Raw genomic sequence first — 24804 nt, forward strand, 5'->3', positions numbered from 1 at the left:
ATCTGGGAGCCATGCGGCAGTGCACAGGAGCAGACCCAGCCCACTCTGGTCCCCAGGGCTCAGGGTCCAAGACTGCCTTCCCCCTCTTTTTGAACATGCCCTCCCATTCTCATCTCAGCCCCTCTCCCCACCACCCGTACTCCTGGCCAGTTGTCAGAGCCCTGCCTGTCTACTCTGGGATATCGTCTCTTGGCTTCAGTTATTTCCCAAAAATCTCCAAAGAGGTCCCTGACATGACAGGTTTCCTGAAGGCTGTGGACACAGGTGCCGTTTATTGGCGGGACGCCGGCCGATCCCACCCCAAAAAGGAGGGAGGTGGCTTAGGCCTCCACCCGCTGGCTCTACCCCGAGGCTCCCTCAGCTGAGCGCCTCACAGGACTTGGGGCTAGCTTGAGAAAACAGACTCAGGAAAGCAGAGATGATGCCCTTCCCGCCTCGGGAAGGCAAGCAGGGTCAGCCTCTGGAAATCAGTTAGTGTCACACTTTCTCCCGTAGAAGGAACAAACCCACGTGATCATCTCAATAGGCACAGTGTTTAATAAAACTCAACATCTGTTCATGATGAAAACATTCAAATACCTAAGAAGAGAGCTTCTCCAACCTGATAAACGGCATCTGTGAAAAAACCCATAGTTAATATTTTACCAAATGGTGGAATGTTTTCCCCATTAAGGTCAGGAATAAGAAAAAACTGACAGGCCTTTCCATTACTTGACGGGCCATTACTTGACATTGTACTGGAGGGTCTAGCCAGGGCAGTTAGGCAAGAAAATGAAAAGTTATCTGGGTTTCAAGGCAGAAGTAAAACTCTGCAGATGACACGATCATGTATATAGGAAATCTAAGGAAGCCACTAAAAAATGGTGTTATAACAAATGAATTCAATAAGGTTGTGTTTAATATAAAGTTGATTGTATTTCTGTATGCTTGTAATCAGAATGAAATGAAATTAATGAAACAGTCTCATTTACAACAACATAAAAATAAAATGCTTATAAACAAATTTAACAAAAAAATTACAAAATTTTTATTTTGGAAACTATAAAACATTGTTGAAAGTAAAGAAAACCTAAATAAATGGAGAGACATCGCATGTTCTTAGATTAGAAGCCTTAACATTGTTACAATGATGGATTACATAATCCCTATAAAAATTTTGCAGAAATTTGACAAGCTGGTCCTAAAACTTATATGGAAATTCAAGGGACGTAGAATAGCCTAAACAATCTTGGAAAAAAAAATCAAAGTTGGAGGACTTACATTTACCAATTTCAAAACTTAACTGCAATACTACAGTAATGAAGATGGTGTGGTAGGTAATAGCATAAAGAGAAATACATAAATCAATGGAATATGATTGAGAGTCTAGAAATAAACATTTACATTTTAATTCACACAATTAACTACAAAACTCTTAAAACATAGGCATAAATCTCTATGACCTTGGATTAGGCAAGGGTTTCTTAGCTATAACACCAAAAGCACAAATAAAAAAAAACATTGATGCCAGAAGTCATCAAAATGAGCAACTTTTATGTTTGAAGGATACCATCAAGAAAAGACAACCCATAGAATAAGAAAAAATGTCTGCAAATCATTTATCTGATAGGGGACTTGTATCTAGAATATAGAAGGAAATCCCTACAACTCAAAAGACAAATACTCCAGTTAAAAAATGGGCAAAAGACTTGAGCAGACATTTCTCCAAAGAAAAATACAGATGGCCACTAAGTACATGGAAAGATGCTCAACATCATTAGCCATCGGGGAGATGAAAATCAAAACCACAGCAAGATACTACTTCATGCTTGCTACGATGACTATAATCAAAAAAGACAAGTGTTGGTAATGTGGAGAAATTGAAACCCTTGTACATTGCTGCTGGGATTGTAAAATGGTGCAGTCACTTTGGAAAGTAGTCTTTGGCAGTACCTGAAAGAATTAAACATAGAGTTACTATATGACCAGAGTTAACCGTATGATACCACTCCCAGTACGTACCCAAGAGAAGTGAAGACGTATGACCATACAAAAACTTTCATATGAATGTTTACAGCAGCATCACTTACAATCGCCAAATTGTAGAACACACCCAGTGTCTACCAGTTGATGAATGGATGAAGTTAAATTTCATATAAAGGAATATTACTTGGTAATCAGAAGGAATACAGTACTGTTTCATGCCACAATGTGGATGAACCTTGAACATATGCTAAGTGAAAGGAGCCAGATACAAAAGCCCACATATTCTATGGTTCTCTTGGTACAAAATGTCAGAATAGACAAGCGCATAGAGACAGTAGATGCGTGGTTGTTTAGGGCAGGGGCTGGCGGGTGGAGGAAAGGAGAAAGGGGCTGTCGACAGGTACGGGGTTCTTGTTTGGGGTGATAAAAATGTTCTAAAATTGTGATAGTTGCCTTACCCTGTGAATATACTAAAAACCATTGAGTGATAACTATAAATCAGTGACTTTCATGTTCTATGAGTTATTTCTTAATATATATATATCACATATGTGTGTATGTATATAGATATCGATATCTCATAAATATATGTATGTACACACACACATACACACATGCAGTGTGCAGCTCTGGGCTGATTTCCTGTTTAACTGTTCACAGCCCAGCTTTGCCTGGAGCCGGTTGCCCACCCCTCCCCACCAGCCCCAGCTGGGTCCCGAGCTGCCCTCCTCACCTACCACTGTGAGCTCTATGCACACACACACTTGTGGTCTCCTGCCCCACAGCACTTCTAGACAATCCTGTGCTTCCCTGGGGTAGTGTTGTGGGGAGGCAGGTGTCTGGAACTCCAGAGCCCTTTCTCAGGACCCCTCCACGTCCCAGGGGTTGGCCCAGCCATTCCTGAGGTGCGTTGCTGACCTTGCATCCAGGATGGGCCTGGGCAGCAGCACCCCCAAGAAGAGGTTGTGTGCTGCTCCCATCTTGGGTCACGAACCCAACTGGGCCGGGAGAGCCCAATGCCCTTGGCCTTTCCTTGGCCCTGTCTACCTCCCGCTGGCTACCTGAAGATTTTTTTTGTTGGAGAAGGTGTGCAGTTGGAAAAGTGCTTCAAAGAACTCAGTGGACTGTTTGGGGGGACATGGGGTGTGAAGAAGAGGGAATGGTTGTTGTGGGTCAGCAGCGGAACATGTGAGTCTCCTAGGGCCCCCCAGTGAGCCCTCCCCTGCCCCCCACCCTTCACAAGCACGGAGACCAGCGCTCATACACAGGCTTTTATTCCGGAGTCAGGGGCCGCCTCCCTTCCCTGGTCCCTGCCCACCTATAGAACCCCTCGCAGATGGGGCTTGTCCTTCATCTGCCCCTCAGCAGCCCCTGCCAGCTAAACAGGCAAGTTCAGGGAGGGGGACTCTCAGGGAGAACCCTTATCTTGCCTCAGCAGACAACCCAAGGCCAAGGCAGGCAGAGACCTCCCCAGAATCCTCATTCCCCCAACCCCACCCCAGACTGAGAAGGGAGGAACCGGAGGGGCCCAGGTGATGCGTGCAGTCAGTGGGCAGCAACCTGAGCTCACAGCGGCCAGGCCCTGTGCTCCCAGAGAGGTCTGTGGATTTGGATCAGACACATGCCCCGCAGCCTTTCCCTTCCCGAGGGACTTCGGCCATGAAGCCACAGCCTTTCCCTTCCAGAGGGACTTTGGCCATGAAGCGTCTCATTTGGGGAGGGCTGGGGACAGGTAGGGGAGATGGCTGGAGGCGGCTGACCTCTTCACCCTGAGAAGGCAGGAAGCACTCCTGGGAACAGGTCCAGGCTCTGATGGCCTAAGGGAGAGGCCAGGGGACTGGAAGGGGCCGAGGGGTCCCTGGGAAGCCCTGAGACCTGTTCCCGGAAGAGCGGGACTGTGACCACAGGACACCTGGAGAGCTGGTCCTGGAGGCCACAGGAACTTGCTCAGAGCCACCTGCAGCTGGCTAAGGGGAGCACCTCCCCAGAGGCAGAGGCGCTCATGGGGCAGTGCCAGGGGTCGGCCCTGTAGAGGCCTCCTGTGGGCACAAGGCCTCTGGCCTGCCGTTGGGCTGGGGTGAAGGAGGGCTGCTGGGTCCCAGAGAGGACCTCCCAGGAAACGGTGGTCTCTTATTGGAGGAAAACAATCCAGAGGCGAGGGATCCCCCTGTGAGGCCTTGCCTTTGAGTGGTGACCCCTTCAGAAGATTCCAGCCAACACCAGGGGAAGCAGTAGCAGCAGTCCCAGGAGGAGGCCCCCGACGTGCCCAGGGCTCGCATTTGACCCTGATCTGACGCCATGCTTTCCAGGGCCCTCCACATCTGCAGGAAGGGAGAGGCTTGGCCTCAGCCTGGACATCTCTCCCCGCCCTCCTGCCCACCCTACCCGGCACACACATGGGGACGCAGCAGCCAGGGAGGAAGCTCTTACTCGGGGGGTGCACGCCCCTCCTTGCCCACACCACCTATGCTCGAGCAGGGTGCTGACATTCTGCAGCTCTGAGGGGAGGTGGGATGGGCTCTACAGGCCTTACCTGGCAAGGAGGACTGCAAGGCCAGGGTGCGCCCGCCCATGGCATTGGCGGTGGCAGAGGCGCTGGGGGACTTGGACAGGGACTTGGAGGAGGAGTGCCCTTTGTGCTTCAGTGCGGGCTGCAGCTCACCTGGCTTGTCCTGGGCTGGAAAGACTGAGGCCAAGGTCTCACTGGAATGAGGCAACTCGGCCTCAGCCTCACCCTCCTCCTGGGAGAGAGGTAGCAGCTCCCGTGTCCCCATCAAGGATATCTTGGGGTGCAGAGAACTCTCCGGGATCCTGGAAGGCATTCTTGTACTGCTGGCCTCTTTGTCTGCCGATTTGGGGATGGGATCACGGGTTGATTTGGGGAGGAGGGTAGGTGGCCACTTATCCAAGGAGGGCAGGTTGTGAGTGGCCAAAACAAAAGGGACCTTAGTTGCTAAGGAAAGTGGAGTCTTTGTTGCCGTGAAAGGGGAGTGTTCCGTTACTAAGGAAGATGGGGCCTTGGTTTCTACAGAAGATAGAACCTTTGTTGCCAGGGAGCCTGAGACCTCTGTTACCAAGAAGGGTTGAGGTTCTGTTGCTAAGGAAGAATCGATCCCCTCTTTCCTAGAGCTTGAAGCTTCTGTTGCTAGGGAAGATGGGGCCTCAGGTACCAGGGAAGACAAATCCTGAGCCTCTTCCGGGCCTCTGATGGGTTCTGAGAAGAGAGGCAAGGCCTGGCATTAGTGCTGCAAACAGGATCCTGCATTTCTCACCCCACCACAGTCAAGGTGAGGAGACCAAATGTACTGCGAAGACACACACACAGACACACACACACACACACACACACACACACACATGCACGCACACACCCTCTCCAGCGAATATGTCCCTCATTGCTGTTTCTTGTGACTGACATTTGCCCCTCCACCCACCTCCTTGTCCAAGTCCTCCCCTCTCCACTCTCGCACTTCCACTTCCACAGGGGACTTCAGCTGGGTTACTGTTCCTAGCACACCCATTGCATCTCAGGCCCTGGTCCCTCTGACCACCAATCTGGGCACACACCCCCACCCCCACCCTTGCACTCACTCGGGGAGCCCCCAACTCCTCCACCCTCTGCTTGAAGGGTAGGAAGTTGGTCACTTGGAATGCCAGGGCACCAAAGTGGATATGCAAGGAGGGCAAAGCAGGCCAAGTAGGCTTGGGAACCTGGACACGTTGGGGCTGCTGAGGGGTTCCTCCTGTGGCCCCACACAGCTGCTCTGGAGCCACAGGAGGCTCTAGACCAGCCAGTGGGCGTCCCCCTCCCTCACCTTCCTTCCCCACCTCCCTTCCCCCTGTGCCACGCCTCCCCACCCCAACCGGACTCACCACAAAGGGAGTTTTTGCAGTGGTAGCCCAAGGGACATTGGGAGCATGGAGTCCCTTCTTGGTAGGGCCTCTGGCCCTTCACGTTCCCCCTGCAGGAGGTGAGGAGGATGCTGGGGGCAAGGTCCCTGCCAACCCCGACCCTGTCCCTCATATACACGCCTTCTCTAGAAGTGCTCCCTGGGTCTTACTCGCCCTGAACTAACTTGCTGGACCGATGAGAGCAGACTCCATCGGTGCCCTCGTAGCTCCCCAGGAGATGGGCCCCAGATCAGCCCGCTTCCTCTTCCCAAGACTGTGTCCAGCACGGCCCTGCCCTTGGCTCTTGCCCACCCCCTTCCCCCAGGGCTCCCTACCACACTCACGGGGGCTCATAGTTGCAAACCAGCAAGTGGATGTCGGTCTCCTCAACGCCCTGGAGCTTCTCACAGAAGTGGGAGCCACAGCCAATCCTCTCTGTCTTGGCCCAGACCACCTGAAGGAAGGCAAACCCAACAGTTTAGCCTGGGCAAGCTGGCTCCTAGCTAGCGTCTCTCTACATCAGCCTTCCGTGCGTGAGAGAGGAGGAACCCTATATGTAAGAGCCAGATTCCCGAGGACACACGGCTTCAGGACAAAACTGTCCCAGGCAGTCTACTCTCAACCAACCACACACACTATTTCACCAGGACTCTATCCCTCTGAAAACCTTCCCCTTTGACAGACCCTCATGAATTCTTCCTGAGGGCTCTTCCTAGAGTCCCTTACATTTTAAATAAGGAACGTAAACCAATGAATCTTAAACGGGTGAATCTTAAACAGGAGAATCTTAAACTTTAGCAACAAATCGAAACAACCTTTTGCACTGCCACTGGCTGAAACAAGCCAATATAGCCTCCCTTTGCTATTTCTAATTTCAGTCTGCCCCGGAGTCACCCAATCTGAAGCCAGTTATTTTTGTTTGGTTGGTTTTGTTTCGTTTGTGTGGTAAGATAAGGCTCTCACTGTTAACTTTGCACAACCTCCCAGGACTGGGGTCTTGCGGCTTGACTCAGCTGAGAGTTCCGTAGGTACCACTGTTGAGCTTCTGCCAGGCAGAAATGACCCGAATGCAGACGCACTCAGCCTGAGAGAACACAGGGGTGGAGGCGGGGCAGTCCTCTCCTGCTGGTTCTGCCAGCAATTCCTGCCGGCAGATATATGTATGGGCATGTGAGAGGTGGAAGAGGGCAGGGAGGGCTGGGGTTTCACAACTTCCTGCTCTGGATGGGTGATGTTGGGATTTCCTTCCCTGAAGATCAGCACTAAAAATACCACCCAAAAGAAACACTGGAAAGTGGAACTGGTGGATATGGGTGGGAAGGTGGCTGGTTCATTTCCTTTTCCTTTTGAAAAAATTTGTCATGTTATTGTTTGAACAACAAAAGAGCATTGGGAGGAGAGAAAAAAAGAATTTAATAATACTAAAGTTAATCTCTCTCCACACACCCCTACACCCCTTGTCCGCAAATGCAAGCTTTCAAAATGCAGTAAAGCAATGAGTGACTGCAAGAGTCAGGAAATACTCTCAGAAGGCTCTCTGAAACCTTCACTCCGTGACCATGTATTCTCTTTTTTAAATTTTATTTATTTATTATTCTCTTATTTTAAAATTATTAGAACCTAGCTTAAAACTCAACATTCAAAAAACTAAGATCATGGCATCCGATCCCATCACTTCATGGCAAATAGTTGGGGAAACAATGGAAACAGTGGCAGACTTTATTTCCTTGGGCTCCAAAATCAGTGGTGCAGATGGTGACTACAGCCATGAAATTAAGACGCTCGCTCCTTGGAAGAAAAGCTATGACCATCCTAGACAGCATATTAAAAAGCAGAGACATTACTTTGCCAACAAAGGTCGGTCTCATCAAAGCTATGGTCTGTCCAGTAGTCATGCATGGATGTGAGAGTTGGACCTCAAAGAAAGCTGGGCGCAAAGAATTGATGCTTTTGAACTGTGGTGTTTGAAAAGACTCTCGAGAGTCCCCTTGGACTGCAAGGAGATCCAACCAGTCAATCCTAAAGAAAATTAGTTCTGGATATTCACTGGAAGGACTGATGCTGAGGCTGAAGCTACAAGTACTTTGGCCACTCGATGGAAGAACTGACTCATTGGAAAAGACCCTGATGCCAGGAAAGATTGAAGGCAGGACAGAGGATGAGATGGTTGGATGGCATCACTGACTCAATGGACATGAGTTTGAGCAAGCTCCAGGAATTGGTGATGGACAGGGAGGCCTGGCATGCTGCAGTCCGTGGAGTAGCAAAGGGTCAGACACGACTGAGCGACTGAACTGATTCTCTTATTTTGCATGTCGGTTTTTTTTTTTTTTTTTGCATGTCGTTTTTAAAGACAAAATTAAGATTGTGTATTTGCTTTATCAATCCCTAGCAGATAAGAAGGAGCAACTTGGACACTCTGAGAAATGACAAGAGAGGGACCGGAGAAAGGAGGGATGTGTTTACTGTTGGGACAAACAGCCGTGTGTAACCTCGGCCAGCGGACAATATTGCTTGGAGTTTGGTCAGGATCGCCTGGCACAGTAACTATCCTCCAGGAGAAAGGCTTCGGGAGCACCTAATTCAGGTCTCTTCAGGACCAGAAGGCCAAGAGAGGGGGAGCCGCCTAGGTTTGCAAAAGAGACACCTGAAGATGGTTCGTGAGAAACAGAACTTCGTTGGGGGCCTGGACAACACCCGAATTGCTGTGGAGAGACGACTGAAGGATGGAAGCCGGGGCTTCCGGACTTCTGGAATCTACCTGAGGGGAGAGGTGACCCCGCCCGTTGCAGTGGAGCCACGCCCACTGCCATATGGCTCCGCCTATCGCCGTGGGGCCCCGCCCCATTGCCATGGCCCCGCCCTCCCTGCCGGCCCCGCCCTCCCGGCCAGCCCCTCACCTGCGTGTAGTGGCCGCACATCTGGCCCGCGGCGCAGCTGATGGCGCTGAGGTTGTAGTGCTCGCGCTCGTGGTGCCACTCCTCCATGGCCAGCGGCACGTCCAGCCCCTCGCCCGTGATGGCAAACAGGTTCTCGCCGCGTCGCCCCCTCTCCTTGTTGTGGCCCCACACGCACTGCTGCGCGTAGGCCTTGGCGAAGGCGGCCAGCTCCTCGTCCCACCTCTGCAGGGGCGGGTCAGGGATCAGGGAGGTGAGGACGCCTCGGGCTCAGGGGAGGCTGGAGAGGAGGGTGGGAGAGCGGAGGGGAGGATGCCCACGATTCTGTGGGGGTGAGGATAGGAGACTGAGGGTGTCCTGGGGGCCCTCTGGAGAAGGAAGGCCCTCCCCTCGTTGTGGGGTGACTCCTGGCGGTGATCTGGAGCAGAACTCTGGTCCCGGTAGGCTTCTGTGGGGAGGTGGGAGGGTGGCACCCCAGGTCGGGAGGAATTAGCCAAGCTTGGGACCATTCCTCAACTGTGTGGTTTTAGACAGATTGCCTACCTTTCTGAACTCTCATAAGACTTTGGGAAGACTAAATGGGATGATGTTTTTGACAGTGGAATTATTAATTAATACTAATATCTGTCTACGTGAAAGGTGGCTTGTGGTGCCCTGCCAGGGCTGCCTGAACTGTCCTGAAGCACCAGATGTCCAGTGAGATGTTTCGGGGCTGGGTGGTTTATTCAGCCATTCTGCTCCCTCTGCCCACCCACCAGAAATCTGACTGAGGGGCCAGCACTCCCCTTTAACCTCCCACCCTCCGTGGCTCGGATCATTAAGAATCTGCTTGCAATGCAGAAGACCTGAGTTTGACCCCTGGGTCGGGAAGATCCCCTGGAGAAGGGGATCCCCTGAAGAAGATCCCCTGGCAAACCACACCAGTATTCTTGCCTGGAGAATTCCATGGACAGAGGAGCCTGAAGGGCTACAGTCCATGGGGTTGCAAAGAGTCAGACACAACTGAGCGACTGACACTTTCACTCACTCCTCCTGGGACAGCACGGCCTCTGTGGCTTTTCTAGCTTCAGGCTTTCCTCCCAGTTGCTCTCTTGTCAACTAAACAACCACTTTCCCCAAGAAAACGAAGTCTCTGTGCAACGCCCACTGAGAGAAGTATTTCAGAGCTTTGGTGGCCCAGAGAGCCATCTAGTCCCACAGGCAGGGTTCTCCAGTGGGGACCTCCGGTGAGATGGTAGGAGGGGGCATTTCAGGTTAAGGGACCGCAGAGGTTTTGTGTCCCTGGCAGGGAGGACAGGCCCAGTGTGGGTGGGAAGAGGGAATTAACGAAGCATCTGACCAAAGGATTGAGGAGGGAAGCCTGGATCCCATTAAACTTTGTTCTTGGCCTCTCCTGGAAATGGATGGCCTGGCAGCAACTCTCGCTCCACCCTCTGGGGGCCCCGCCAGCTGCAGGAGCCAGACGTCCCATAAAGAGCCAAGAGCGTGGGTGACCCTGAAGGGAGGGGGCCACATGGTCACACCCACTCCTCCCCCAACGCACGACACGGTTCTCAAGAGCAGCTGCCTGGGGCAGGAATGGGAACCCTGGTGGGATAGCTCTACCGCTGTAGCTTTCGGGTGAATCCCCTTCCCCTCTGTGGGCATTTTTGCCCCAAGTCCCTGGTCTCTGAGGTTCTCGCAAATGGGGAATGGTGGAGAACAGGGAGGGGGAAAGGGGCCTGGCTCAGGGTGTCTGGGATGCCCTTCGGGGCTCCAGACTAGAGCATAAGCTCCTTCAGGGTGGCCGGCATAGAGCAGGTGCTCAGCAGACATTTGTCTGCTGTTGACGTCTATGACACAGCCCTGCTCAAGAAAGCAGGCTCCTCTACAGACCTTGGCTGTAATTTCTGTTCCAACTGGATGCCTTGAGCCCCACCATTAGAGAGTCACTCCTGTGGGTCTTAAGGCTTCTCAGTTGTCCAGAGACCCTTGTGGAGAGGCTCAAGGGTCACAACACCCACCCACAGTAGCCGGTTGGTCACCATCTGAAAGCAAGTCCATTCATTCACTCATTCATTCTTTCAACAGTCCTGGGCACTATGCCAGCCCTGGGGTGACGGCCAGAACTAAGAATCCCAAGATCTTAGTGTTATAAACCATTAATTAGGCCACTATGTGGTAACTGACAGCTTTGCGATGGCGTAACCTTTACCAAAGAGAGCCATTTAGCCCATCCTGAGGATAGAGACTAGAGGAGGGCATGGCAACCCACACCATGATTCTTGCCTGGAGAATCCCGTGGACAGAGGAGCCTGGTGGGCTACGGCCTGTGGGGTGGCAAAGAGTCGGACACGACTGAGTGACTTTACTTTCACTTTTCATTTTCATGCATTGGAGAAGGAAATGGCAACCCACTCCAGTGTTCTTGCCTAGAGGATCCCAGCGACGGGGGAGCCTGGTGGGCTGCCGTCTATGGGGTCGCACAGAGTCAGACACGACTGAAGCGATTTAGCAGCAGCAGCAGCAGAGGATGGAGACTAGAGGAGGGCATGGCAACCCACACCATGATTCTTGCCCGGAGAATCCCGTGGACAGAGGAGCCTGGTGGGCTACAGCCCATGGGGTCGCACAGAGTCGGACACGACCGAGCGACTGAGCATATGTGCACGAGGATGGAGAGGAGACATGAAGCTAAGTGTTAAAAGTGAGGCACTGCCAGGCGGAGGGGGGAAAGGCGTCGTGAGCCAGCAAAGCATGAACCAAGAGGTGGAGAGGGGACACCAGGTCTTGGCGGGGGGCGACAGCTGCTGGGTTACAGAGGAAGAAGGTGTGCATGAGGCAAGGCTGGAGGGGCAGGAGGCAGGGCCAGACACCCAGAGCAGGGCCTCTCAGGGGCTGGGGCTTTAGCTGGAGGCAGCAGGGAGCCACTGGGGGCCAAGGAAGGGTTTTGAGCAAGGTCAGACCAATGTATCGGACCTTCATGCTGGTTGTAGAGGCCAGAGGCTGGGGAAGCAGGTAGAGGCTGTTTTAGAAGTCCATGGGAAAAGAAACACTGAACCAGGGTTGTGTCAAAGAGATGGTAGAGGGTGAGAGGAGATGCGATTCAAGAACAGTTGGGCCTTCTGGGAGGTAAAAGTGGTGATAATTAGGCTTGGAGGCTGAAGGAGAGAGAAGAGTCTATGATGATACCCACCTGCCTCACCCTGGAGCCGTTCCCTCTTCTGTATCACTTGTTGAGCACTCACTGTGTGCCAGGCACTGTTCTAAGTACTTTACACATAGTCACTCATTTTGTCCTTACACCCACCCTAAGAGGATTGTTATAGTGTTGTCATCTCTGATTTACAGCTGGGGCACAGAGAGGATAAGTAACTTGGCTGAGGTCACACAGCTAATAAAGGGCAAAGTCAATTGTGAACCCAGGCCATCTAACTCCAGAGTCTCGAATTTATCACTGCTGAAGCTGAGCCTGAACCTTGTCCCAAGTTTAGCCTGATGTCCCAGTCCAGCCTTATCCCCTCTTCCTCAGACCACTTCCTACCAGGCAGCAGCACATCTTGTCAGTATCTGAACTGCTTCAGAAACTGTTGCCCCACTCCTGAGGTCCAATTCTGACTGCAAAGCAGTTCCCAGCCTGTGTTGCCCCCAGTCTTAGCCAGCAAGAATGTAGGGCATCAGGAACCTACCGATGGGGAAACCAAGGCCCAACAATGAGTTCCAGGCCTCAATCAGGGAACTGTAGGAAGAGCTGGTACCAGCATCTGTGCTGTGCTTAGTCACCCAGTCGTGTGCAACTCTTTGAGACCCCAGGAACTGTAGCCCGCCAGGCTCCTCTGTCCATGGGATTCTCCAGGCAGGAATACTGGAGTGGGTTGCCATGCCCTCCTCTAGGGGATCTTCCCAACCCAGGGATAGAACCCAGGTCTCCCAAATTGCAGGCGGATTCTTTACCAACTGAGCCACCAGGGAAGCCCTGGTCCCAGCACCAGGGGCTCCTAATTTGTTGTCTGCAGCTCCTGTCGGTTGCCAAGGCCGACAGAACTGGGAAGGGGGATGCTGTGTGCACCTGCAGAGCTGTAGATCTTTCTCACAGGTCTTCCTGTCTGACCCCAGGGCAGGGGTTGCCAGCGCCATGTGGTCGGGAAACAGAGGCTTTTGAGGGTCACTTCACCCAGAGTCACTGAACCAGGCTGTACAGAGCTGTTAGAACTCTGGGCTTGGACCCCACAGGTGCAGCCTTGTTCTTCGGCACCAGCTAAAGGGCCCTGGACACTGCTCCCCACCTAAGGGTGATTGGAGAAGATGGGCCGGTCTAGCCTTCGGCAGGGGGCAGAAAAAGGGGTCAATCGCTCACTTTATGTCTTTTAATCCTGAGCATCCTGTCCCCTAAGCCTGCATCAAATAACTCCCCCTCTGACAGTGGTAACCACCTCCCCAAATCTGGCTTCTGTCATTCACTGGTATGTCCATTTGCATATGTCCTCCACCGGTATGCAGCAGGACTTTTTACATGCTTTTAAGCCTCATGTAGGTATACCTTAGTCTACTTAAATGAATATGTGTATATTTTTTGAGATTTCACTTCCCCCTATTCAATATGACATCTCTGAGATTCAGTCATGTTGATATTAGTTCTTTTAGTAGCTAAGTTGTGTTGGACTCTTTGCGACCCCATGGACACTATAGCCCACCAGGCTCCTCTGTCCATGGCTAGGCAAGAATACTGGAGAGGGTTGCCATGTCCTCCTCCAGGGGCTCTTCCCGACCCAGGGACTGAACCCGCATCTCTTGCATCTCCTGCACTGGCAGGTGGATTCTTTATCGCTGAGCCACCACGGAAGCCCGTATGTTGATATAGAGCTCTAATTATGATCTCATTTTACAGATGGGAAATTGAGGATCTTTACTAGGCTAAGGGGCCTTCCCTGGTGGCTCAGTGATAAAGAATCTGCTGGCAGTGGAGGAGATGTGGGTTTGATCCCCTGGGTTGGGAAGATCCCCTGAAGGATGGCAAGGCAACCCACTCCAGTATTCTTACCTGGAGAACCCCATGGACCGAGGAGCCTGGTGGGCTGTGGTCCATGGGGTTGCCAGGAGTCAGACACAGCTGAGGCGACTGAGCATGCTCACATGCACAGCAGGTTAAGGGACTCACCCTGAGTTGCTGGCCTGTTGGGTGGTCGAGCAGAATTTGATGGGTGTGATCCAGAGCCTTCTCTGCCTCTGGTTCCTGTTTTCACCCCACCTCCTTAGTCCATCCCTCCTACACTGGGTGCTGGTTCCCATCCTGCTGCCTGTTTGTTCTTCTCCTCTCCTTGGAAGGCATTTGAAAGATGGTTTCACCCAGGTGTTAGGAACTTCCTGTGTTCCTTCTCCCAGGGGCATGTGCATTTTAGGAGGTGCTGGGAAGGGGTCACTGGGTCGGGAAGCAGGGCCTCCAGGCCCAGCTCTACCAGGTGTGGGACCTGCAAGCTTCTGAGGGGCCAGCAAGTCCCTCTAAGCCTCAGTTTCCTCATCTGTATAATGAGACTGCTTTTGGGGCCGGAGAATTCTGCGGCATCAGGGACCCTGTCTGTGTCAGAGAGATGAATCTGAGGGATTCACCCACTCGTGAATGAAGCCGCTCATGGAGCGAAAGGGGCTGGCGGGGGTCTGGGCTGCACTCACCATCTGCAGCATGTTGGTGGCCGGCGGGGACACCTGGGCTCGGTAGAGGTTGTGCAGCTCCACCATCACGTGTTGCTCCTGCTCACTGAGGGCCCTGGCGGGGCCTGGGGCAGCCCCCAGCAGTAGCAGTGGTGGCAGCAGATACGCCAGGAGGCTGCCGGAGCCGTGCATGGTGGCCAGTCCTCTCTGCCTCTCCCGATCAGGGGTCTGGCAGCTGGATTTAAAGTCCTTCCTACACAAGCACCACCCTGGCTGGGGCGGGCGGGAGGGGCTGAATCTGGAGGCCTGGCCCTGCTCACACAATGTCTTGGGGAGGGCAGGGTGCTTGGGTCCCGACCAGAGCCGAGTCCACTCCCAGCGTTTCTCCCCTGTCAAGAGTCCTTGGCCAGAGCCTCCTTTCTCTCGGTAACGGGGGCTCAGGCCAAGAGCCATGTGAGTTCTGCAGTACCCCCTGACAGGTCCTCCAGGCCACAGAATCACAGCAACTTCTGCAATGACTGCGTGCACCGCGGGTCACACCCACTGGGTGCTAAGGACACATAACAGGAAGGAAGCCACATGGACTCTACGCTCAGAGGACTGGGCGAGATAAAGCTGCAGGTGGCTCATGGAAGGACAGAGGAAGACAGGGTGTGTTTGGTAAAGGTTGGGCCGACCTCAGTCTGAATCCTGGTTCTGCTCCTTTTCTAGCTATGTTTTTGGCAGTTTTCTCAACTGAACCAGTGACAGTAATAGTACCTACCTCATGGAGCTGGAAGGATTAAATGAGATCAGATATACAAAAAGCACCCAGCACAGTACCTGGCACAGAGCAGGCCCTCGGTGGGCCTTCCCTGGTGGCTCAGTGGTAAATAATCTGCCTGTGATGCAGGAGACGTGGGTTCAGTCCCTGGGTTGAGAAGATCCCCTGGAGGAGGGCATGGCAACCCACTCCAGTATTCTTGCTTAGAGAATTCCATAGACAGAGGAGCCTGGTGGGCTACAGTCCATGGGGTCGCAAGAGTCAGACACAACTTTGCGACTAAATGACAATAGGCCCTCACAATAGACAGCAACCACACTGCCTTGGAATAGCGTTTTTCACTATGGATAAAACTATGGCCTCCATGTGCCCTCAGCGAATGCATGTGCTTGAGGTACTTATTTGGATGTGGGATGCTGGGACCCTTCCTCCTCTGAATATATAGAAGATAGAACATGTCTGTTTTTTTTTTTTTTTTAATCGGGGGAGCGCACAAAAGCAGAGCCATGAGTGAGCCACTGTAGCAAGGACTCTGAGGGGAGGATGTTGGAAGGGAAACAGGCCCAGTCGCAGTGGTCAAGCCCTTGCATTGTAATGACCGAGCGGGGACCAAGCTCTTGGCCTTCACGCGGTAGGAAGCTGGAATCGGTCATCTTTTTGATTAAGTAATTTGCTTTTGGCTGCCTGGGTCTTCGTGGCTGCGCACAGGCTCTCTAGCTGTGGCGGGCGGGCTTCTCTTGTTGCTGAGTTCTGGTTCTAGAGCACTCAGGCTTCAGTAGTTGTGGCGCACAGGCTTCGTTGCCCTGTGGCACGTGGAATCTTCCCAGACTAGGGATCTACCCCATGTGCCCTGCATTGGCAGGCAGATTCTTAACCATTGGACCATCACAGAGGTCCTGGAACCAGTACTTCCAGAGTTCAGCTGGGATCCTCGAAGCCTGCACTCTCAGTGAACTATACACGTAAGTGGGGCAGAATTTATCCACCCGTTCATTCATTCATTTAACAGAGGTTTCACAGAGCTTCTCTGGGTGGGGAAGATCCCCTGGAGGAGGGCATGGTAAACCACGCCAGTATTTCTTGCCTAGAGAGTCCCATGGACAGTGGAGCTTAGACGGCTGTATTTCAGAGGGTCGCACAGAGTTGGACACGACTGAAGAACTTAGTACGCGCACACGCTCCATGGTGCCAGGCTCTGAGCTGGGTGAGTAAGAAAGATCTGACGATCCTCACCACCAGGAAGGAGGAAAACCACCAGGAAGCATGCATAGCTTTGTGGATAAGAATGTGGGGCTTATCATCTGGGTGGCCTTGGGCAAGCTATTTCCCTGCTTGCTGGCCTCAGTTTCCTTAACTGTAAACTGGGCTTAGAACAGAACCTACCTGATAGGATGGCTGTGAGCATTAAATGAGTTTAAACACAGACAGGGCTTGGGATGGTGCCTGGCACACACTAAGGGCTCACTGAGTTAGCCAATATGAATGTATTGTTATTATTATTACAGGTGGGAGGAATTACAGGGCCTTCAGTTCTAACAGAGAAAAATAATACAGCAGCCTGGCCTGGCTTTTCCTCTGGGAAGGATCCCCCTTGGCCTGGGGGAGCTCACAGCTGGAAGGGGAGGACGTGTACACTTGGAGGGGAGGTAGACTGCGGAGGCAGGGAAGGAGGAGCCAGCTTGTCTGAGAGGGGAGGGTGAGATGGGAATGAGACTGGGAAGCTGACCCGGAGCTGGCCTGACTGCTTGGGGACTGCTACGCAGCCAGAGGGCCCTACTCCACGCGCACACACACCCCACGGGCTCAGAGCTCTTGCTGTGTGGGTGATCTCATTTACTCCTCAGATGACAGTTCTGAGGTGGGTACTGTAAGTACCACACATGAGAAAATTGATGCTTAGAGAGATGAAGTGATGTCCCCAATGTTGGGGGCCAGGAAGGGGTGCACCAGAGCCTGGGACCTCCCACTGGGGAGAGAGGGAGATTGAGGGCAAGCAGACTGGGGACAGAGGGGTGGAGGACAGGAACTGAAGTCAGGGGAGGAGACGGAGGAAGCACGCAGGCTTGGCTGTGGTTTATGTCAAGTACGTTTTTCTCTTTAACCAGGACTTGGAGGAAATTTATTTTTTGAGTTGTTATCTGTACATATTTTAAATTGTTTTTCTTTTCTGGCTTTTTTTTTTTTTTGGCTTTGCTGCATGGCTTCCTGGATCTTAGTTCCCTGACCAAGGACTGAACCAGGGGCCCCAGCAGTGAAAGTGTGAGTCCTAACCACTAGACCACCAGGGAATTCCCCAAATTTTGAATAGCAATGTAATTCCACAACAAAAAATCAAGCCAAAAAGAGGGGAAAAATTCCACCTGTGTGTATTCGCCTCTAGTCTTTGAGTAAGTGCTACTTATAGTGTGGTCCATGGTGCAGTGCCATTCTGCCAGATGGTCACTGCTCCTCCTTAGCACAACAGGTTCAGAAGACAGAAGTGGGCACTGAAGTACTCTTACAATCTGACATAGTTTGGCATAATTGTTTTATGTCTGTTGAACTTGTGATTCAAAAATGGAGGCATCTTGTACTGTCATCGTTGTTCAGTTGCTAAGTTGTGTCAGACTCTTTGCGATCTCACGGACTGCAGGGTGCCAGGCTCCTCCGTCCTCCACTATCTCCCGGAGTTTGCTTAAATTCATGTCCATTGAGTCGATGATGCTGTCTAACCACCTCATCCTCTGTTGCCCACTTCTTTTGCCTTCAATCTTTCCCAGTATCAAGGTCTTTTTCAGTGAGTCAGCTCTTCAATTCAGGCGGCCAAATTATTGGAGCTTCAGCTTCAGCAGCAGTCCTTCCAATGAATATTCAGGGTTGATTTCCTTTAGGATTGACTGGTTTGATCTCCTTGCAGTCCCAGGGACTCTCCAGGGTCTTCTCTAGCACCACAGTTTGAAAGCACCAATTCTTCGGCGTTCAGCCTTCTTTATGGTCCAACTCTCACATCCACACATGACTACTGGAAAAACCATAGCTTTGACTATATGGTGGATCTTTGTGGGCAAAGTGATGTCTCTGCTTTTTAATATGTTGCCTAGGTTGGGCATCACTTTCCCTTCAAGGAGCGAGCGTCTTTTAATTTCATGGCTGCAGTCACTGTCTGCAGTGATTTTGGAGCCCAAGAAAATAAAATCTGTCACTGCTTCTACTTTTACCTTCTATTTGCCATGAAGTGATGGGCCCAGATGCCGTGATCTCAGTTTTTTTTTAATGTTGAGTGTCAAGTCAGCTTTTTCACTCTCCTTTTTCACCCTCATCAAGAGGCTCTTTAGTTCCTCTTCACTTTCTGCCATTAGAATGCTATCATCTGCATATCTGAAGTTGCTGATATTTCTCTGAGCAGTCTGGATTCCAGTTTGTGATTCATCCAGCCTGGCATTTCACATGATGTATCCTAGGAGGCGCTAGTGGTAAAGAATTTCCTGCCATTGCAGGAGATGCAAGAGATGTGGGTTCGATTCCTGGGTCTGGAAGATCCCCTGGAGAAGGAAATGGCAACCCACTCCAGTATTCTTGACTGGAAGAGCCTATCATCAGAGGAGCTTGGTGGGTACAGTCGGTGGGGTTGCAAAGAGTCAGGCATGACTGAGAGTGCACACACACACACACACACACTCTGCATGTAAGTTAAATAAGCAGAGTGACAACATACAGCCTTGATGCACTCCTTTCCCAATTTTGAACCAGTCAGTTGTTCCATGTCTGCTTCTAGCTGTTGCTTCTTGACCTCATACAGGTTTCTCAGGAGACAGGTAAGGTGGTCTGGTATTTCCATCCCTGTAAGAATTTTCCAGTTTGTTGTGGTCCACACATAAAAGGCTTTAGCATAGTCAGTGGTGTAGATGTTAGTCAGCAGAAGTAGATGTTTTTCTGGAATTCCCTTGCTTTCTCTGTGATCCAACAGATGTTGGCAATTTGATCTCTGGCTCTGTCTTTTCTAAACCTAGCTGGTACATCTGGAAGTTCTTGGTTCAGATATTACTGAAACCTAACTTGAAGGATTTTGAACATAACTTACTAGCATGTGAAATAAGCACAATTCTAGGTTAGTTTGAACATTCTTTGGCCTTGCTCTTCTCCTGGATTAGAATGAAAACTGACCTTTTCTAGGCCTGTGGCCACAGCAAAATTTCCCAAGTTTGCTGACATATTGAATGCAGCACTTTCGCAGCATCACCTTTTAGGATTTTAAATAGCTCAGCTGGGATTCCATCACCTCCACTAGCTTTGTTCGTAGTGATGCTTCCTAAGGCCCACTTGCCTTCACGCTCCCGGATGTCCGGCTCCAGGTGAGTGGCTACACCATCACGATTATACAGGTCATTAAGACCTTTTCTGTTTGCATTTTGTGTATCTACTTTTCACTTTGTTTTTCTAATTAAAACCTATTTATTTTGACTGTGCTAGGTCTTCGTGCTGCCTGGGCTCTTCCCTCGTTGCGCTGTGTGGGTTTCTCGTGGCGGTGGCTCCTCTTGCTGCGGAGCTCAGGCTCTAGGCGTGTGGGCTGAGTAGTTGTGGCTCCCGGGCTCCAGAGCGCAGGCTCAGTCGTTGGGGCACGTGGGCTCAGCTGCTCCACGGCATGCGGGATCCTCCCAGACCAAGGACTGAACCCGTGTCTCCTGCATTGGCAAGCAGATTCTTTACCACTGAGACACCAGGGAAGCCCTCTAGTAACTTTTTAATGTTTTGTTTTGAAATAATTATGGACTCACAGAAAGTCACAAAAAGAGCAGAGTCCCACGAGCCCTTTACCTAGCTTCTCCCAGACATCTTACGTAACTGTGGTGCAATATGTAAACCAGGAAACTGACACTGCTGTGCTGAGTTTACAGACCTTGCTCAGATTTCACTCGCCTTGTCATACTCCTTTCCCAGTTCTGAACAAGTCAGTTGCTTTGTGTTGTACACATATGTGTATGTGCACATGTGTGTGCATGTGTGGTTCTGTGCAGTTTGATCTCAGATTTGTGTAGTCGTCATGACAACTAATATACAGAAGTTAAAGCAACTTCCTTTTGTACCTCTTTATAGTCTCAACCCCAACTCCTAACCCTGTTCCCTGGCAACCATTACTTTTTTCTCCACTGCTGTTGTTTTATAATTCAAGAATATTATGCAATCATATAGCATGTAACCTTGCAAGACTGACTTTTTCACTAAGCATAAATTTTCTTACAGTCCATCCAGGTTGTTGCATGTATTAATATCAATAGCCCATTTCTTTAGCTGGCTGAATGGCGTTCCACAGTATAGATGTGCCGTGGTCTGTGTGGCCGTTCACTCTTGAAGGACATTCAGGTTGTTTCCAGTTTGAGGTTATTATAAGATAAACATGGTGTATGGATTTTTGTCTGAACATGAGTTTTCATTTCTCTGAGATAAATGCCTGAGACTATGATTGCGGGATCATTTGATGAATATGTATTTTATTTTACAAAAACTGTGAAATTACTTTCCAACTGCAGTGTCTGAGTGATCTAGTTCCTCCCCATTCTTTTTCTTTTTTTGTCAGCATTTGTGGTTATCCTAGGTGGCTCAGACAGTAAAGAATCTGCCTGCAATCTGGGAAACCCAGGTTCAATCCCTGGGTTGGGAAGATCTCCTGGAGAAGGGAATGGCTACCCACTCCGATATTCTTGCCTGGAGAATTCCATGGAGAGAGGAGCCTGGCAGGCTACAGTCCATGGGATCAAAAAGAGTGGGATACAACTGAGCAACTAACACGTTCCCTCTTTTTTTATTGACACCATTAAGGTGGGTTGAATTGTGTCTCCTTAGAAGATATGATCAAGTCCCAACCCCCAAAACGTATGCATATGGTCTTTTTTGGAAATAGGGTTTCCGCAAATATCATCAAGCTAAGGTGAAGTCACACTGGATTAGGACGGACCCTAGATTCAGTGACTGGTATCTTTATAAGACGAGTATGAGAAAGCACAGACACATGGGCAAGAAGGCCGTGTGATGATGAAAGAAGGGACAGGGACAGAGGCGATGTGGCTACGAGCCAAGGAGCACAGAGATTGTTCGCCGCCTCAAGAAGCTGAGCGAGAGGTCTTCTCTGGTGGTCCAGTGGCTAAGACTCTGCGCTCTTAAAGCAGGGGTCAGAGAACTAGATCCCAGATGTAGCAACTGAACATTCACATTCTGCAACCAAGACCTGGCACAGCCAAATAAATATATTTTAAAATCTTAAAGTGTGAGCGATAGTTGCTCAGTCGTGTCCGACTCTTTGTGACCCCATGGACTGTAGCTTGCCAGGCTCCTCTCTCCTTGGAATTCCCCAGGCAAGAATACTGGAGTGGGTTGCCATTTCCTAAAAAAAAAAGAAAAAAAAAGATGATGATGATGAAAGAGGCCAGGAAGGATTCTTAGAGCCTTTGGAGGGAGCATGGTACCCTTGATGTGTTGATTTCTGGTCTCAAGAGCTGTGAGAGAATAAAGCTCTGCTGTTCTAAGCTGCCAAGTTTGTGGTCATTTGTTTTGCAGCCCTAGGATACTGATGGGCCATTCTCATCTGTGTGCAGTGAGATCTCACTGTGATTTCTTGGTGGATGATGATAGTGGATGTCTTTTCATGTGCTTATTTGCCATCCTCTTTGGTGAAGTGTCTGTTCACGTCTTACTCACTTCAAATTGGGTTATTTTTACTGTCTAGTTTTGCAAGTTTTTAAAGTATCTTTTAGGCGCTAGTCCTTTTTTATCTTTTTTATTTACTTACTTTATTTATTTTTTGGTCATGTGGCTTGTGGGATCTTAGTTCCCTAACCAGGGGTTGAACCTGTGCCTCGGCAGTGAAAGTGCTGAGTTCTCACCACTGGATCGCCAGGGAATTCCCTCGATGCTAGTGCATTAATAGATATATGTTTATTATTTATTTTTATGGCACTTTACAAAACTACTGATTTGTGATGGACTGGAAATTTTACAAACACAAACAGGTCCTTCACCTTCTCAGTATCTTTCAGTCCCAGGATCTTTCCTTTTTCTTTCCTTAATGAAGCAATTGATGCTTTTGAACTGTGGTGTTGAAGAAGACGCTTAAGAGTTTCTGGGACTGTAAGGAAATCCAACCAGTCCATCCTAAAGGAAATCAGTCCTGAATATTCATTGGAAGGACTCATGCTGAAGCTGAAACTCCAATACCCTGGCCACCTGATATGAAGAACTGACTCATCTGAAAAGACCCTGCTGCTGGGAAAGACTGAAGGTAGGAGGAGAAGGGGACGACAGAGGATGAGATGGTTGCATGGCATCACCGACTCGATGGACATGAGTTTTAGCAAGCTCCAGGAGTTGGTGATGGACAGGGAATCCTGGCATGCTGCAGTCCATGGGGTCATAAAGTCGCACACGACTGAGCAACTGAACTGAACTGAATGAAGCGATAGCACATGTACAATGCTAGGTTCTTTTTTTTTTCCCTAGGAAGTTATCATAAATAGTTTCTGTAACTTTCATATCTTCCTAACGACCACTTTGCAGTGTTTGCAAAATAAAAACTGCGAAATAATTTTCCAGCTACATCATAGAGTAGCTGTGATGTCACTTAACCAGTTATCAAGGTTACACATCAGGTGAATCACTTCCCTGTGCGTGCAAGGTTTTTTCTTATATTGTGGGTATTATTTTAGTTCTCATTCTCATCATTGTAGCTCAGCTTGCTCTTTTATTAGCATTGACAGAGCAGACTCGGGCCAGGTTGCTGGGTGCCACATTCTGTGTTCTCATGGAAACAAAAGGTCACTGGCACTGAATCCAAATCACTCTGAAAGTCCTGGCTTTTGCAGTCCCCAGCCACTTGATGGTACAGCAATTCACTGTATAGTGAATTATCTTTGTGTTTCTGGGTCAGGGAAGGAGAGGAAGTAGGGGAGATGGAAGTGATGGGGCAAGGAGAAAGGAACAGAGGAGGGGATCACACAGACAGAGGTACAGAGAAAGGCTGGGGAGGACGAGACAGACGGGAGGCAGGGTGAGTGCCAGAGGAAGGGAGATGATGAGAAGTGGGTCTAGAGAGTTCAGCGGTGAAAGCAGGTCAGAGCCTTTCAGGTTCTAAGCATGAGTGTCACTAGCTGGGCAAATCACTTACCCCCTCAAACCTCACTTTGTTCATATGTAAAATGGGATAACACCACCTTCTTCAGAGACTTGCAGGGGTGATTCAGTAAAATTAATGTCACATATGTAGCACTTGGAAAATGGTAGCTGTTTTGAATCAGCAGAAAGAGGCAGGAGGTGCCCAGGTGCCTCAATGGTGCAGAATGGGATCTGCTAACTAGTGTCTTGGTCTAGGGTTTCTTGGCTCTGGGAACAGGGACTGAGGGGCTCCAAGGAGAAGGCATCACCCCCACAGTGGAGGCCACAACAAACTGCTCTAAAGAGGAGGCTAACCCAGCCAGCCCTGAATCATGACCAGGTTCCGGTGCCCAGCCCAGTGGGGTCAGAGGCTCCCTCCCTCCCCTGAAACACCAAACTTGGCCAGTGCCCACAGCCTGCATCCAGGAGCCTCTTGACCTTAGCAGAGCTGGGCGCCTGGCCCAGACCTCCCCTGGGTCGCTGGCTTCCTGCGGCAGACAAATTCCTGACAGAGCACAGCTGTCCCAGGCCTTGCTGGACTCTTAATGGGACGTGAGTGGCCCTTTGACCAGTGTGGGCAGGGCTTGGTTTTGGAGCTGGGTGGAGGAGCCTGTGGGAAGAGGTGTGTGGTCAGGATGGTAGGAGCTAGGTCTGGGCCAGCAGGGGGCCACTTGGAGGTGTGTGTGTGACCGGCAAGGGGTCAGCCTCTGCAGGTGCTTGTGCCTGACCCTCTCATAGCTGTCTGCAGGCCAGGTAATCATGGCAACAAGGACCCGAGAAGAGTGTCTGTGAGGATGGAGGGTATGATGGCAGCAAGGGAACAGCTGAATAGTACTCGTGGGACTGTGTGTACCAGGCTGAGGACGGTCAGATGCCCCCACAGCCAGCGCTCCCTACTTCCTCCTGACACCTCTCAGGTGAGAAATTCAAGTCATTTCGGCCTCCTGCCTGACCCTTCCTCAGTCTCCATCACACTGTCCTTCAGGTCCAGTCCTCCTTTTAATACTGTTTTTGCTACGAAATACTTAAGGCATATAAAAGTATAGATGATACTATATTGAGGACTCATTTAGCCACTGGCTTTGGAGATAAAACACGGAAGCCCCTAGTGCCCCTTCTCTGATCCTGAACACGCCCCTTCCCAGACATCCCGCTGTAAGATTTTGCTGTCTGACATTTGCATGATCTCCACTGTACTTTGACTACACATTCCTTATCCAGGCACAACATACATTGTTTTCTGTCTTTGGAAACGTTAGCGCTGTCCAAAGGAACTCTCTGTGATGGTGGCAGTGCTCTTTATCTGTGCCATCACAGATGGTAGCCACTAACTGCATGCGGTTTCAAGCACTTAAAATGTGGCTGGTGTAGGAATTGTATTTACATTTTAATTACTTTACACTTACATAGCCCCATGTAGTTCGTGGCTACCGCACCGCACAGCATGGGTTAGATCCTTCTGAAACCTGGTTTTCCCCTTCTTCTCCTCCTTCCTTCCCTTCCCTCCTCCCTCTCTTTCCAAGGTTTCTTGACATCAAG

General features: G+C 50.4%; 1 protein-coding gene across 3 annotated transcripts; it reads right to left on the reverse strand.

The window, feature by feature from the left end:
- Window positions 900-14627, reverse strand: PI16 (peptidase inhibitor 16). 3 transcript variants are annotated; one of them, XM_018038972.1, is made up of 7 exons: window positions 14403-14627; window positions 8757-8978; window positions 6201-6310; window positions 5839-5927; window positions 4628-5179; window positions 4147-4286; window positions 900-1932 (listed from the first exon to the last, which is right to left on the reverse strand). In XM_018038972.1, the coding sequence occupies exons 1-6, from the start codon at window positions 14571-14573 to the stop codon at window positions 4165-4167; spliced, it is 1266 nt and encodes a 421-aa protein (XP_017894461.1). In that variant the 5' UTR covers window positions 14574-14627; the 3' UTR covers window positions 900-1932; window positions 4147-4164. The 3 variants fall into 3 exon arrangements, with proteins under 3 accessions (XP_017894461.1, XP_017894460.1, XP_017894462.1); XM_018038971.1 differs by having other exon boundaries at window positions 4499-5179; XM_018038973.1 differs by lacking the exon at window positions 4147-4286.

This window comes from Capra hircus, chromosome 23 (genome assembly GCF_001704415.2).
Source record: "Capra hircus breed San Clemente chromosome 23, ASM170441v1, whole genome shotgun sequence".
In the NCBI taxonomy this organism is placed as follows: Eukaryota; Metazoa; Chordata; class Mammalia; order Artiodactyla; family Bovidae; genus Capra; species Capra hircus.